Here is a 17,267-nt window from a genome sequence, read left to right as displayed (position 1 = left end):
TACGACGATTTATGGGGGACGTAAACAAGTGCCGACGAATTTTCTTTTTTTCGTAATTTTAAACTTGGGTGCCGCCCCACATAATTCACCTAAATTTGAGATTTGATTTCCAGTCTAAATACGAAAAAGTTGATAAAACGCTGCCTTCGTTTTCAGTCGTCGATGCAAAAGCTTCCTATTGTTTTGGGTGCACTAATATGGCCGACGAGACGTCACGCGGACGTCACGCCGGTAAGCGCTTTGTATGAAATACAATATAAACTTCATAGGAAACTGTGATGCTGCATAGGTAAGGAGGGGAGAGGGGTGGGAAAGGAAAAAGCAAGAGAAATAAGATTAGAGCGTCAGCCCTTGTTTGTAAGCAGTATCTAAGGACAATGGGGTAACTTTTTCTTTGTCTTTCATAATTATGCATTCATACACATGAGAATAGGGTAAATTAAAAACAAAAACAAAAACAAACCAAAAGAGCAAACAAACAATCATGGATTAACATCAACTGGTGTGAAATGAAAAACAAAAACAAAGCAAGCTTTTAGAAACTGTCACTATCAAGATGGGATTGCATCATACTGTAAATTCGTTTTTTCCTTTGTATACTCTCTCATATACATTGTAATTTAATACTATAATAATATAACATAACATTCTTATATACAATTGTCTGATCGTACCACACATGAAAATTAACTTTTGACGTACAGCAAGTGACAACACGACACAACAGAGCAGTTTTGTAGCCGTGAGCCAGACAGCTATATTTTGGCTGATCAGGTCTCTTTAGGGACTGTGCAATAATTATCAGGAGGGGGGGGCGGGGGGGGGGGGGGGGGGCTGAAAAACTAGAGTTATCTAGCAAAAACTTAGACAGTACCCCTGTTAGATTAAAAATAACGTCGCACCCCCTCCCCTCCCACCACACTGGTAAACGCAAAACTGGACTGAGCTGCCATCACAGCTTCAATAATGACAAACGTTAGTATGTAACATCTAGTATCGAGAAGGATGTTGATCGCTTGATTGAAGATTTAGACATTTAGCATTTGCTAAGTACCGGGGTGCTTACCACATTGGTTCAAAATCTAAAACTTCTGAGGCCAGAAAGAGAAAGGAGCAGAGAAAAAAATCAAAGAACAGGAGATTGAACGCTTCAAATAACAGACGAAAAAGAGCTTGCATTATATTTAGATCCTTGGGAGGAAGAACCTGTTGATCTTTGTTATGAGCCAGATATATATGGAATTCAGCAAATCGATTCAGTCGTTGAAGAAACATTACTTTTATTCACATCAAAAACCGACAAAGCTTGTTTACGAGATCTGTTAATGATTCCCATTGTTTTATGGGGTTAGCTGAAAAACAAGTTCATGATTTTTGCTTTACACAGGATCAGCTCAGTTAATTAGAAGACGGGTTAAAATTGATCAGTTGTGAATTTGCTTTTCATTTTGATGGAATATTTTCAATAATTGTGTAACAGCTGTTCGTATTGACATTTGTTACAGTCTATCATGATGCCTGTATTGAGAATCTTTTATTGCGTTTAATTTTATTTACATTTCGAATAAAACTTAAGGCCCCCCCTCCGTCAAATGAGTGACTTTAATTTGAGCCCCCCCTATCTTGGCAGCAATTTTATGTAATGCCCCCCTCTAGTTTTTCAGCCCCCCCCCCCCCCTCCTGATAATTATTGCACAGTCTCTTAGATCCTACGTTCTTCGGCATATTCGTTTGAGGTTCTTTGCAGTTCGTGTCTATGTAGACCTATGTATTTGTACAAAACAGAATTCTCTACAGGTGTCCAGCCAAGATAAGAACAAGCTACCTGCGGGCCCGTGCGCTTCAGTGAAAAAGAAGAATCAAGAACAATAAAGATTTGTGTTGATGTTCCTTTTATTGTACCGTTGTCGTTTCGAGCCAAAATTACCCTCAAATAAAAAAAATTCCGTCTTCGTCTGCTAATTTGCATTAAGTATAAATTTTGCCGACTATGCCATGTAAGGATAATCTAAACTGTTAAGGGATGGGCGAGAGGGAGGTTACCTAGCAAAAAAAGCTAGCTCAAAGGACTGGATCGTCTTGTTAAGGAAATTTAAAAAAAACAATGTTTCACAATTTCTTCGTAGGTTTTTGGTTTTATCCTTGTGTTGCGTACGAGATTAAGTTTATATTATTACGGCACCCACTTTTTTTTCAACTACAAGAGTCTTTTTCACCTTGGAAAATATGTTATGATTAGAAATTGTTTTCTGCAAGATGCTAATTACAATACCGCTCTTTTAACTTAATAAGTTGCTTGCTTGAAGCCAATTAAAACAACGAACGCTTCAATCTTAGAGAATTCCACCATCTGTGTTCCCTCCACAAAAGTTTAAACAACTTGAAATTTGCGAACGATCAGTTCAACGCGAGACGTTCTTACATTCCCTGGATCGTATTGCGCATGCACCCTTGATTACGAAAATTGCCTACAGATGAAGAAATACCCTCGCTGTCTTGATATCAACATGAAGTCATTTCGTCCTGTACTTTTTTTGTGTGTGCTCTTGAAGGTTTGTGTATGTGCCGATGAAAAATTGAGCTTAAAATCAATTCCCGTGTCTCTGAGATAATTTTGAAAATAAAAAAGTATATCTCGTCAGATTCCATCCTCGGAGACGCAGGGGCAGACATATAGTTGGGGCGAGGGAAAGTCTAAACGGGCGGAAAAATATATATGGAACGAAGTAAAGTAAAGAACGGCGAGAAGAGCCCCTGGGGACAATGTCTTACTACACCAGTTCCAAACGGTCGCCGCCGTTCTGGCTCCTGATTGGTGCCAGAAAACTTGTGTTTTTCTGGCACCAATCAAAAGCCAGAAAGGCGGCGACCGTTTGGAACTGGTCTGGTAAGACATTGTCCCCAGGGGCTCTTCTCGCCGTTCTTCACTTTTCTTCGTGCCACATTTTTCCGCCCGTTTAGACTTTCCCTCATCCCCACTATCTGCCCCTGGGTCTCCGAGGATGGTCAGATCCTCTTTTGTCTCCCCTCTTCACTGTTACTGTGTCGGTTGCGTTGTAGATTTAGATGCAAGCAAGTAAACTTTAGGTCTTATTTTCGTTACTTCACGACATGAAATATCACCTGCTTCAAAGCTTTTAACTTCCTATTTTTGACGACCCATTGCATTGTCGCTAATACATTTTTCTATTATTACTATTTACAGCTATTTCAAATAACTTTGACGGAAAGCTTCCGCGGTAAGATCGCACCGCCGGGTAACTCCATAAAAATTTCCCAAACTCAGCCATGAAGACTACTCTGTTGTAAAACCACAAATCTGTTGTACTCTGTTGTAAAATCACAAAGAGAAAGGTTTGTGAGGGTTTAGACAACTCTGTGGCACTGAAAACGTAACCTTGAACGGTTATATTAAGCTAAATAACAAAAGATTTACAGCTACCCCAGCCATATGACCTTCACTATCTGATCTTGCCTTGTAGCCGTATGTTTACACTATAGATGATTTTCACTGTGACGTCATCAAATTGTAAAGTCAAAATAGCGAGGTTTTACGAATTCTTATTTACAATAGGTACTTTGTACAAGTTTCCATTTCCGTAGCATGTTTCATTTCGAAAATACAGGAATTTGAACTTCCGAGTTTTCACAGTGCGCACCAAAATAGGAATGCTGTCTCGTTGAAAAATAGTCTCTCCTCTTAATTTTCAGCAGTATAACCACTTCAAGTATTAGAAGATATGTTTATGCGTACGTATGCTAGTTCTCGAGTGAAAAGAAAGAGCTTTTATAGAAAAAGTGAACTCCAGTTGTTTTTGTTGATTTCCGGTGGCCATATTGGTTGCCCACGTGCAGACGTCTCCTATTTCCTTTGTTGTGTTCCGCGTGCAACAAAGGAAATAGGAGAAATCTGCACGCGGGCAACCATATTGGTGCACCAAAACGGTGCACCAATATAGCGTCTCCATACAAAGCTCTACAAAGATGCGTGAAACGTTTAGGCAAATAACTCAGAAATTGTGGCCCATAAAGACCTGAGACTTAGATAAATTGTTTATATATTAGTCTTTTATGACATTTCATTTTCTTGGCTTCTTTCACTGGACAGTTTCCAATTTAATTTTTTGCTGCGTGACAGTGACAACGACCGGGTAGCTTTTTGATACGCCGGCACCACAGGTAGCCCAAGCTATAAACCTTTATATAGAGAGAAAACCTTTTACATTAAAACCCATAAAACGGCCATAAATCTGCCCGTGGACCACACAGGAGAGACGTAACACACATTTTAAGTAAGGTAAGCTGTTTTTTATTGAAATCCTTTCATTTTTGTAGGTTACAGAAACGGTAGGTTTTTTTCCCATACAAATCTTTATATTTTGAATGTTACGCAACAATGCCGATGCTCGCCGATGCTCGCCGATGCTCATCTTTCGAGCTTGGGCTACCTGTGCCGGCACGAAATCATTTCGAATAGGGCTTTTGTTCACTCATAAGAACGACGATTTTGGTAAAACGCGACGTCTGTAACAAATTAAAGCGAAGCTTCGCCGCGCCGATCTTGAAGTGGATCGCCACACTTTGGATAGATTTCGGTGCCACTTCAAGTTTCCGCAGTACAAACAGGTGTTTATGCTGCACCGGTAGCTTTTCCATGTCGACATGACCATCCGGTATATGTGGTGTACACACAGCCTTAAAATCCGACAACATTGATTAATTGAAGTAGCTGTTTATCGCTGCTATTAATCGATGAAAAGGGGATCTTCCTTGAAAAGCCGTAAGCCGTAATCTAAACATCCTGCATGCGTAAGATATAGTCACAAACTGCCAACAACTGGCCTCTTTATACTGTTTTTGTCTTTATACTCTTTTAACTGTTTTGACTGTGTTTAAAAACACACACAAAAAAAATGGAAAAATTATTTAATGTGATTCATAAATTAAATGAAAAATAATAATCATGATAGTAACAATGAGAATGATATTAATAGTTCGTATTTTAACAAGTCAGATAAAGTTCCCCTCGTTTATCTACATAATTATGAAAATGTCATTGGCCAAAGCGTGAGGTAAAAATTAGCAGACCGCTTCTTAGTGGTACTTATGGTGTGGGCTAAGACGAAGTGAAACAAAGCAAGCAATCCTGAGCGGTCAAGAGAGGCTGATCTCGAGTTAAAGAGTCAGAAGATTTTTAGGTGGAAAAATCTGCCCGGAGTAGGCGCTAATGAGCAAAATGATCATGGCTTTTAGGAATCGCCGAGGAAAGCGGTTCCGACTCGACGGAAATTGCTAATTGTGGCTTCGCTGCATCAGTATATAAACAAATTACTCTTGTAAACGACAACTGTCTCTTCGAAATTTCGGGGACGTCCATGGCCACGCCAGTTTTAAATAGCCTTTGGCAACAAAAATAACTTCCTCTTTAAGAGCATATGGGTTCCCATCAAATATTGCCCCTTGGGATAAATACATTTGCTTGAAGTAATAGAATCAATAATGTCAACTACTAAAAGTTTACCGACACAATAAGGGAAAATACTAGTTAGAACATCTAAAAGGAGACTGAAAAAAACTATTATGTTTCACAATGTCTGCTGTTTAGCTTCTTATTTTGTTGTTCCTCATGTATATTAAAATTTCTTCCAAACACTAGTTTACTTCTACGCTGAATTTTATGAGTAATATCAACATTCAGTTGATGACAGCTAAACACAACGTTAAGTAAACACGTCCAAACGAGTACATTACATTTATATTATGGTAATGGTTTAGACTAAGTTCTAAATGTTATAGTTGTCTTTTACGAAGCCTTTTAGATCCATCATGAAAAAAAATATATTTACTATGTTGCCCTGGCCTATTGTTGTCTTAGCATTTCAGAAGCCTCTTGAGACCTTGACGATAATTACTGCTAAAAATGAGGCAAATCAAAGGGTTTATAGCACAGTTTGCGTCGAAAATGAGGTGTGCGAGGTCAGTAAATAACCGAAACCGCAGCTGGACCGAATGGAACTATCCACCGGTTGACGTACCATGATTAAACGTGTAGTGGTGATGGGTACAGAGCAAAAGAAAAATGCTAGCATGATAGCAATGGCCATCCTTAACACATTTCTGTTTTACCTTTCGCGCTGCTTTGTGGCGTTGGTCAACTGCTCACCTGGAGGCGCCTGTAGTTTGAGCTTGATGAGGATGATGGAGTACAGAATGACCAACAGGACTGCAGGGATAAAACTAAACGTTGTGAACACTACTGATGTAGTGATTCTCAATGGGCCAGGATTCTTCGAAGGTTCCATACCAATCAAAGTAACAAGAAGTGACAAGTAACAAGTAACAAGAAGTCCCCTGCGTGCCTTCATCAATTTTTGCGACGATCATATATGGCGCAAAAAAAGCCAAGGCAACAACCCAAGTATAGCGAGAATGAAGAAGGGAAACAATTTGTGACTAATGAATGGAGAACGAAGTGGGAATACCACGGCGACATAGCGATCAAGTGCTATCAGAACTAGGCTTTGACTCGACACACCGAAGGAGACGTGGGTTAAGTAGAGAGAAAGTTTGCACAAGGCTTGGCCAAGAAGACCACCAGTAGGCCAAGAGCCGCCAGAACTGATCTCTGCAAGACGCAGAGGAGTCTTGAAAAATGGAAACAGCATGTCTGATATGGCCATGTTTGCGATCAAATAATTTATGGGTTTCCTTAAGGTTGGCGTTTTATAAACAGTTAATCCGATGATCGAATTTCCGAAAAGGGAAAAGCCAAGGATCAGACTATAACCAATGGTTTGCCCAATTTTCAACGCCGATGCGTTTATCAGACTGCTACATACCCAAAGGTTCGATCCATTCGCTGTTGTGTTCATCTTTACTAGTCTCAACTCGCTTGCCTCTTCTAGTAAGGTTTGGCTTCATTGCAGAACAGCTGCTCAATACTGCGGCCTATATTCAAACAGGAAGGTAACTTAAGGCAGGTAATTTTAACACCCTACAAATACACTGATGTTGTAAAGTGAAAAACTCAAACGTGCGTGCCCTGTATATCAAATAATAAAATAACAAAAACAATTAAGTAATCGTAGAAAATAAAATCCATCTATGATGATAATAATAGTAATAATAAAAATAATAATAGATAATGGATAAAGGTTGAGTGTCTTATGGTAGCTCGACCCAGTATTTTTGTAGGTACACCTTCCATCATTATAACACATGTATTACACAAAGACTAAATTTTATTATCATATTATTTTTTGGGCGATTGGAATGAATATGACGTGACAATGACGTTCACAACAGCTTCTGAAGGCTGTCAACAAACCTGCATCGGGAAGTTACCAAGTTGAAAAAGACCCCGCTTGTGTATTTAAATAATTATGTCTAATTGACCAAAGACGGAAGTCGAGATAGCTGGTTTCAGCTATCATAATTCATCTACACACTGAACTCTTTTGCAGTAGATAAAAGTGATTTCATTTCAATAGCTTTGATCCATTCGCTTGGGGCAACAAAGAAAAGAGCTTTTCTTCGGCCCAACCTTTACCAATCTTCCTAGTTGCAACAGCTGCTAACATCTGCCTTTATACGTAATTATACACTTAGCTAAACTTTGTAAGTGCCGTGGAAGTCGTTAAGATGGTGCCATTAAATAAACAAGTTTTCCATGATATCAGCCGAAGAGAGAATAGTTTAAGAGAGCGAATCCCCCATACATGACCCTCTTCCTAATGAAAATTATTTGCCGTGAATCTATGCCAAGTTCTTAAAGGACGACACCTCATTGGTCGGTGAGAATGGCGATAGTAGCCTGATTTCTACTTGGAAAGTGTTTTTTCATTGCAAATGTATTTATTTATGAAAAATTTGACCGATTTTCGTAAAACGGTGGAAACTGGTGAGGATCCGCTCCTGTGTTAGTACAAAGTAACCACGGAGACAAAAAATGGCACGCGATGAACACTGCGCCTGACCGACTAGTTGCTGAAGTAAAAAATAATTAACAGTTAATGAATGAGGCTGAAGTATCTTATGAAGAATTATGGAGATCGAGGAGGGTGTTATCCGTCGAGGCCGTAGGCCGAGGTGGATAACACCCTCCGAGATCTCCATAATTCTTCATATGATACGAAAGCCGAATTCAATAGCTGTTTTATTATTGATTCAAAATAATTCCAAGTTTAAAAACATAGCTAAAACATGCTTACCTCCATTGATCCATCGATGTTCAGTTCATCTTCGATAGTGTACGTTTAAGTTTGTCCAGCTCCGCAAATATTCTCCAAATAGCAGATGTCGCCCTTCGAGTTGTCTTCTCGCTGTTCTTGCCATGTTTTTAGCTATTTTTTCGCCTAGTTCTTACTCTTGAAATGAGTGAAATGTCCGCCATTTTTTCAAGTTCACAACCAAAACAACTAAACCTCGTCCCCAGGTCTTCTCGGTTAACGGTGCCTTAACCTGCGAAAACGCTGCATTTTTGACGTCATTTCCTCGTTAAAGTTAAAATTCTTCCAAATTTGGTCATCAGTAACTGGTTATGGTGAATTAAACGTGTGCTTTTAGCCAATCAGAATCGGGGAAATATTTTGAATGAATAATAAAACGTTTTAATACTAAACCTTTCTATATTCAACCAATAGTTCCAGTTTTATAGAGTTGCGCTGCCAGTTTAATCCTGTCCCTTCTTAGGATTTGAGGTCCTCTCATCTTCACTCGAGGATAGGTCCAAAGGGGTATTGATCCCGAAATTTTGCCTCTGATCCCTGATCCCATAGTTTCGATTCCCCGATCCCTGGATTTTGATCCCTCAGCTTCGATCCCCGATTCCGGGCTCCCTGATCCTTGCCTAGTCCCTGTACGGTATTTTTCCAGTCCTTCTCGGTCAATTCACTACGGTGACGCATCCGAGGCGAACGGGCTGGAAACACCACGTGACCCGAAACGCTTTGGCCGCGCGGAATAATGAGGCCTAGTAAAACGAAGTTCGCTCTCTGTTTTACTACCATCACAGGATCGATCGGACAAACGCAAATTTTTGTATGATCATAGCTGAGGTTAAGAAGAACATTCAAAAATAGCAACGGAACAAGAAAATTTAGGAAGGACAAATAATGACAATAATTTTTTTAGAGCGCAAATGAGTGATAAAATTTGCGAATGCAAGAAATCGCGGTCTCATTTTGGGAGAATAAAGGCAAACTCGACCGCGATTACTCGTATATAGTAATGGTAACAGGACTGAGTGGAGTCCAGTTCATTCTGCAATCATACGAGTGATTAACAAAATCGGACGACCGCGTAGCGGGAGTCGGATTTGTTTAATCATGAGTATGATTACAGACCGAATTGGACGACACGAAGTTCTGCTACCAATTAATCATAACTTTAACAAAATTTGTGATATATAAGGCTCTTTTTAAAATCAAAACTTTGTACATTTCTTTGCCGTCCCTGCATAACTACGACGTGAAATGACCAAATTTTAAGTTTACTTGGGAACGGGAACGGCAAGGCAATAAATTCTTATACCATCTCTGTCAGAACTCGGGCGCGGTTCCTTCTCTTCAGCTCCAACCCAAATTCCCTTCTTTTAGTAACTGGGCCCCTTGAAATAATTGCGAAAAAAAGCGAAAGGATGCAAAGTCTATTTTTCAGCGACGTTTTCATGGAAGTCACCGTTGTCGGATCGTAAGGTCCCAAATTACTTAGGCATGACGTGTACTGTCCTATTAAACTGTCCTATTAAGGTTGAAATCAGGGCAGTTGATAGCCAATCAGATTTGAGAATTTTGTTATAGTTATGATTTACGGCAAATTTTACTACTTGTTTGCTCCCTGAAATACCACGTGACATCACTTTTATCCTATCAACCCTAATGAGCGTGAAAGGGTAGTGGGTATCGTGAATAAGGTCTACAACAAGGCAATTATGGATTTTAAGTCATTCTTGCATACCTGCAGCACTTAACCGATTTTTTCTCTATTTTTTGCATTGATACATTTTATGTAAATTTAACAACCAAACAGATTCCTTACCAGACGGTTCACCAATGTAACAATTTCACACAGACTGGACAAATTTACTAACATTTGCCGATTTCATAGAGGTAAATATGTTATGCCCTAGCCAAGCGACAAGAGAGGTGACTGGCGCCTCGCTGTTCTTTTCATATCTTCTTTCACTTTCCATGCATCTCATCAGTTCTAAACAGGCTCTGGCATCTTCATGGCTGTCGTGTCCCTCGACTAAAATACAAGAGTACATGGTCTCTAGTTAGTACACGCTTAAAAGAACAGAGCAAATACAAAAGAAAGGCACAGGTGGGCAAAATTGAGGAAGATTAAGACGGAATCCACCACGAAATTGAGTAATTTTAATTGTCAGTGGACAAAACCCTTGTAACAGCATAAGATAATGAATATTGCATTCTTTTTTACATATTTCAAGGGCTAAATATGTAATTAGTCATCTGTAATAACACCAAAGAAAATTTCTCATGGAATTCCGAGAAAATAAATGTCAAATTTCACAAGAATTGTGAAAACACGGGTAAAATTCTGAAAATTTCATGTATTCGATGTCATTTTATGAAATTTGACATTTATTTTCTCCGGTTCCCATAAGAAATTTTCTTTGGTGTTATTACAGATGACTAACTACATCTTAAGCCGTTAAAAAATGTAAAAAAGAATGCAATATGCTTTAAATTATTCTGGTCGAAGGTTTTTGTCCACTAAAAATTAAAATTACTCATTTTCCTGATGGATTCCGTCTTAAAAACGATTCCAATCGTCGGAGTTCGGAAACTTGCCTTTTTGTAGCCATAAACTTTCATAAAGGTTCATCGCTGTTGTTATTAACTTCAAGTAGAATGCTTAGGAGACATTCCACAAGGCTTTTTCAAGATTATAACGGATTGCTTCCGGGCTTTTCAAACTGTTCAGCTTGACCGTTTTCAAAGTTAGTCACTATTGTTTGCAAGTTAAAATAAGACGCTTAAGAGACATATCTCTTTGTCACCAAGCTTACATTTGCCTTACAAGTTCACTTACTTGGTTTTGTGCAATACGTGAATTATCATTTAATACAGTTGTATTACTTATGTGTTGAACGTGCCGATAAAAAGCATGTCTACAACTTAAACCTTTTGCGCACCAAAAATAACCTTCGCCGCACGCGCGAGAACTTTAAATAAATTAACGGAGCTACATAATGGGGTGAAAATACTTGTTGGTATAATTGGAAGGCCTTATTTAGAGTACGCAAGCCGTGAATGGGATCCTTAGTCACAATAAAACAACTACAAAATCAAACGGATGCAACACAGTGCAGCAAGGTTCGTACTATACCACAAGCGTACACCTGGGACAATCATGCGACTAACCTATAGGCTGCCAGCAAGCCAAAGAAGGATGGAAGCAAGACCGTCAATGATAAATCACCATTTTATATTTGCTCTTAAATCATTATTTCGAAAGTCTCTTCGAGTAGGGTAAATACAACAAAAACACTGGACATACTTATTCTGAATGGCAATATGTGATCCCTGAACTGAGTGAGAGTTTGGGATTTTTTCAATTCCTATTAACACACAAAAGTTATAACAAAACGTATTTTATTGGACAAAAAGTCTCAGGTGAAAGGGGTCTACTTTGCTAAAATAACAAAAAAAAATCTTAGATACAATGTAAAAGGCAAGGCATGCATACGAAATATTAGGGCCATTTATACGAGGAAAAATAAGACGCGTCTCACATAAGACGCGTCCTAAATAAGACGCGAATTTTCCGTATAAACGGCACATTTCGTCTAAAATAAGACGCGACTTAGCTAAGACGCGACTTACTTTAGACGAAATGTGCCTTTTAAACGGAAAGTTCGCGTCTTATTTAGGACGCGTCTTATGTAAGACGCGTCTTATTTTTCCTCGTATAAATGGCCCTATTGTTCTCCTTGGATGTGCTGTTTATTTTTCTTATAAATCGGTCCATGCAGTTCTCTTGGCTTGGTGCAATCTCGCATAACATATCGCAGGCCTTGTCGATGCTGTGGTGGATCACATAAGGAAAAGAGGAAAAATTAGGATGTGATCACAGCCCTACATGATAAATTGCTGTGTTTTGTTACTTGACTTCGATCAGACCACACAAAAAAGCATTTTGGATTCGATTCTATAGCGGACAGATGTCACAAAAAGTAGTATGTTACAACGAGTACTTACCGGCTAGAATTTACGTCTTTCGCCTTTTCTTCCAAATTTTCACTGAGAATCATCTATCGTTTCAAGTTTCCGAAATAGAAAGTTGCTTCGGATCTCATGTTCACGTTCTGGGATATTTGACTTCAAGAAACAAGGCATGCGCAAAACAAGCGGAACCGCATGATTTCTGCGGTCGAGATTTGGTGTCCCCAGAGTTCTCCTGGCGTTGCCCCGTTGACCAAAAAGCTAGAAGACTCTGTGCACGAGATTGCCTTTTGGGGAGAGTTGCCTTCAAAAGGCATACAGCGTTTGCAACCTCAATAATGGCGCGGTATCCCAACTTTACATTTTGCATAAAAGTTAGATGAACAAAATTAACCTATTTTTGGGAATATGCAATTCAATCAGTGGAAAAAAGATATGCGCAGCCATTTAGGCCCATACTTTTAATACAAAAAAACGAAAAGTTTTTAATTAAACTTTTATATTGAGTGCGTGACGTGACGTCAGGGTTTTATCGATTCAGTTGATAAACTTAATTTTTTACTACACCACCACAGCTTGTCTATTCTCTTTCTTTGACAAAGTGATTTTCGTTCACATTGTCACGGAAAAAAGTTAAAGGGGTTGTTTCATAATCTATTTTTAGAAGGCGCTTTAATCGCGTCACCTCAATCTAACAACCCCTTGCGTTGTCTACGAAGTAAAGTAACCCGTTTTCATTGTTGTGAGTGCTTTGCTGCGGGCGGGCGAATGAACTTATCACCCACGAGGGACAGTAAAACAATAAACGCATAAGTGGAGCAACTTGGTGCATCAGTTATAAAGTGGAATTAAGAAATTACTAATAGTAAAAGAAGTCTAGCCCAATTGAATTTCTTTTGACACTTTCATAAAGTCACTATTCCTGGGTAGTATTGCTAGCGTTATTAAACAAGCTGCTTTTCCATGGTGTTAGCTTTCTTTGCGACTATATGCCAACCGTGGCACGTCTTCATGTGGTCAGGTGAAACATAAATCATTTTGAAATAAAAAAAGCGTGTTACTTTTTCTAAAAATTCATTTTTTTTCAAAGGTGAATAGAAATATCCACTAGCTCAAATGGCTTCCCGTCCTGAATTTGGCATTAAAAAAAATTAGAACTACAAACATTAACTTATTATACGAATGATTTACAATGACCACCTTTTGCCTGACAGAACGTTATCAGCAAAGGGGGTACTAAATTTTACTGTCAGATTGTTTAGGTAACAGAAAAATGGATATTCGATCCTAGGCTCATGCTTTTAACCCAAATTCAAATTGCCGCCAAGTTTTAAATAGAGTTCATAATTCCTTCATGTAGTGAATTGTATTTATCGTTGCATTTAACAAACTAATTTTTTTTGTCGGTTTCGTTCGAACCACCGACGCAGAACTACTCCTTTAAAGGTGGCTCGATAGGGTTTTTCAGGGTCAATACCTCCCAAGTTTGAGCATAAACTACGTCCCCATTAACAAAGATTTGCAAAAATTACCACCACAGCTGTGTTAGATAAAGATGAAAATTTGATATAATCAGGGTTACAATGATATTGGAGTTGTCATGGCAATGAGATGACGCCATTACCTATTCTACTTGCAGCCGTATTTCTTGGCACCGGGACCTCTTCTTCCAAAATCGTTCACGGGAGCTTTTTTACCCAATAGGCGCCTCGATTCTACACCTCACAAGGAGCGTGTTTTTCACGCTTTGCTATTGTTGTTGGTTAGAGGCCGATATAAATTAGACGCACACGCAAACGTTTTGGCAAGACACGTCTCCAGATATTAGAGTCCATACTGTAGTGACCGATTATTACAATTGACAACTACTGAAAGGTTTTTTATTTCAGTTTATTGATTTCATGTTTAGTCTATTAGACCTTTTAACATTCTATAAATTGCAAATCCAAAATGAACTTTATAATGTTCATTCAAAGGTACAAAGTATACTTTTTATTTCTTGAGCATAAATGAATATCAATTAAAGCAAACTGAAATATCAATTTATTCAAATTTCCATATACTAGTTTGCTTTTATGCTACGCTTTTTTGATTAAAACTTAACATACACCTATTAGTCATCTGACGCGGGCTAAATACAACGTTAAAGTGTCCCAAGAAATTCCAATTCGACCAGGAATCAGGTAGACGAAAAACCACATTGTGGATGTGCTAATTCCAAATCATTCTTTGTTTCTTTCTTTCTTTAATACTTGAGTCAAATTTCACTGTAATGTTACCGTGGATTGGGACAACGTTCTGAATGGCAGTCGGCTTTTCTGAAGCCCTAGAGATGCATTTTTTATATAATGCACATTCACGTTAGTTGTTCTTAGCATTTCAAAAGTCTCTTAAGACCTTGGCGATAATTACTGCTAAAAATAAGGCAAATAATCGGGTTGACAGCACAGTTTACGTGATACATGAATATGGCAATATCAAGAAATATAGGAAAACCGCAACTAGACATGATCTTGGGAAAGAGGGACATAAAACCAATAGTGAGTATGGGTATACAACAGAGTGAAAATGCTAACACGATAGCACATGCAATTCTTAACACTTTCCTGTTTCTTTTTGCGCGCTTTTTCTCAGCATTATTCGACTGTTCACCTGGACGTGCCTGTAGTTTGAGCTTGATGACGATGATGGAGTACAGAATGACCAGCAGGACGATAGTGATGATGATAATGATGTAATTTATGATGGCTACGGCAATTTGCCAGGACTTAATTTGGTCAGACATTTTTATCGCGAAACAGACACTGTGCCTTTTTAATTCGTCTACTTTCGAGCTGTTCAACCACGGCGAATAAAAAGCAAAGGCAATGATCCATGTGACATTAATGACGAAGGGAAACAATTTGCGACTAATGACTGGGGAACGAAGTGGGAACACCACGGCTACAAAGCGATCCACTGCTATCAGAACTAAGCTCTGACACGACACACCCAAGGAAACCTCTGGTAGGCAAACTATCAGCTTGCACAAAGCTTGGACAAGAGGGCCGCCAATAAGCCAATGATCAACAGGAGACGTATAGAATGTTACTAGGAACCAAGGCACCGTGATTAACGGGAACATCAGGTCGGACGTGGCCATGTTTACGATCAAATGATTTATGGGTTGCCGCTGCAGGCTTGGCGTTTTATAAAAAATCACTCCAATGGCAGAATTCCCAGCCAGTGAAATAATAAGGATCAGACTATAACCAATGGTTAGCCCAAGTATTGACGCCGAATCGTTTAGCGCATAGTAACAATACAGCCTGAAGTGTGCTGTCTCAGGTGTAGTGTTCCGTGTATCCATAGTTGCCATCTCCGTGTCTGCCACTCTTCTCCGTAAGGCTTTTAGTTCCTTTGCACAAAAGCTGCTTATGCTATGCTTGAATACTGAGAGGGTTTATAACTTTTAGCATGCAAGTAATTTAAGAACCTTAAATGTCTTGAAATGACAAACTGAAGATAAGCGTTAACTGTGTAATGTAAAACACCCAAAGAAAGGTAAACACATTAAGATTCGGTTCTGATCGATCTCACCCACTAGCTCTGCCAAAAACCGCTGCGCCGAAGACTATAAATTCCGCATACTTATCACAAAAAATCTTAATTAGTGCTACTTGTATTCTTGCAGTTAATGAGTTTTAAAAGCTCTATTAAGTAAGCTCGATTACCATTGCAGCCACTGTTGGGGGTCAAGTCACTAAGTTTTCGTTGGTAATTAAGAAATCAGAAAGATCTAACCACCTGTTTAGGAAAGTTGTCTAACTCTCTTCAAAAAGCAGCGCCATTTTACCTCGTTTGCTTATCTACATAACCACTCTTGTTTGATGGGATTTCGTCTAGTCTAGCTGGTATAGAAGATTTTTGTCGAGGGATTTGAGCCAATCAGAAACGGAGAAATATTTTGAATAAAAAATGAAGATTATTATTAATGGAATTATTCTTTCCCTAATAGAGTTCCTTTTGAACCTTTAATTAGTCACTCAGTATTCGTGCGTCATTAGGAAAACTGGAAGATCTAACTTTTATCTAAAAACCAGCGTCATTCTAACTCATTCACTTATCTAAGGCCCAGTTCATACGTCATGCTTCTGCCGTGCCGAACCTAATCAATATTGGGTTCAACAGAAGCACGACTTCAATTCAGACGTCGTGCCAGAGTCGAACTTAATTGAGTGTTCGCACAATAGTCTGTACAGCGGTAAGCGGTGACGAAAATGTTGCCGCACCGTAAACTCCAGCGTAAATTGCTACTAATAAAACTCATACAAAACTAGAGGAGGCAAAGAAAAGAAATGCTGCAGAAAATCCTTTTCCTTTTGACCGTCAGACGAATGTTATTATTGGAAGTTCTTCTTTTATTACTGCTATTCCTATTTCTTCCGAGAAAACCACCGATCGCTTCCTCGTCTTCCTCTTCATCTTGTTCTTTAGAGCCAGCCAGTGGAATATTTTCGTCAAAAGGTAGTTCGTCTTCTGATGAATTATCGGACTCTGCAGCATTCCAAACCAAGGAGGAAGGTGCATGCAAACTTGTACGGAAAGCAGTCATCTTTGTTTTACTGACCATTCTCGAACCCAGTGCTTACGCTTCTGATTCCTGACCGTCATGCGCAAAGGAGCTTTGGGGTAAAAAACAGACTCAATACGCATGCTGATACCCGGGAAAATACATTTCATAATTTATGCATTAGGTTCGACACGGCATAAGCACGACGTTTGAATCACTGCCGTGCCAGAGTCGTGTAGCACGGTAGACCTTGTCGAACTTAATTGTTCTGCCGCACCAAATTAAAAACTTTGACTCAGACGTCGTGCTTCTGCCGTGCTTATGTCGAAACTTAATTTAAGAATTAAGTTCGGCACGGCAGAAGCGCGACGTATGTAGAAGACCTAAATGTAATAAACGACCCTAAATGTAATAAAGTCCTAAAGGTAATAACATTTTTTCCTAAATGTAAAAAACTGTTAAGTTGCAAATTACGATAATTACTCAAATAAGCGCTGTGGTGCTTATTCGCGTAACATTTAGGGCAA

The 17,267-nt window shown here is 39.0% G+C and overlaps 1 protein-coding gene across 1 annotated transcript; it reads right to left on the bottom strand.

The window, feature by feature from the left end:
- Positions 1-14,559: 14,559 nt before the first annotated feature.
- On the bottom strand, positions 14,560-16,782 carry LOC140953760 (QRFP-like peptide receptor). The gene is made up of 2 exons (XM_073403149.1): positions 16,596-16,782; positions 14,560-15,620 (listed from the first exon to the last, which is right to left on the bottom strand). The coding sequence occupies exons 1-2, from the start codon at positions 16,780-16,782 to the stop codon at positions 14,560-14,562; spliced, it is 1,248 nt and encodes a 415-aa protein (XP_073259250.1).
- Positions 16,783-17,267: the final 485 nt, after the last annotated feature.

This window comes from Porites lutea, chromosome 12, assembly GCF_958299795.1.
Source record: "Porites lutea chromosome 12, jaPorLute2.1, whole genome shotgun sequence".
Taxonomy (NCBI): domain Eukaryota; kingdom Metazoa; phylum Cnidaria; class Anthozoa; order Scleractinia; family Poritidae; genus Porites; species Porites lutea.
Note: the sequence above shows the minus strand (reverse complement) of the source record. Positions and strands in the feature narration are given on the sequence as shown.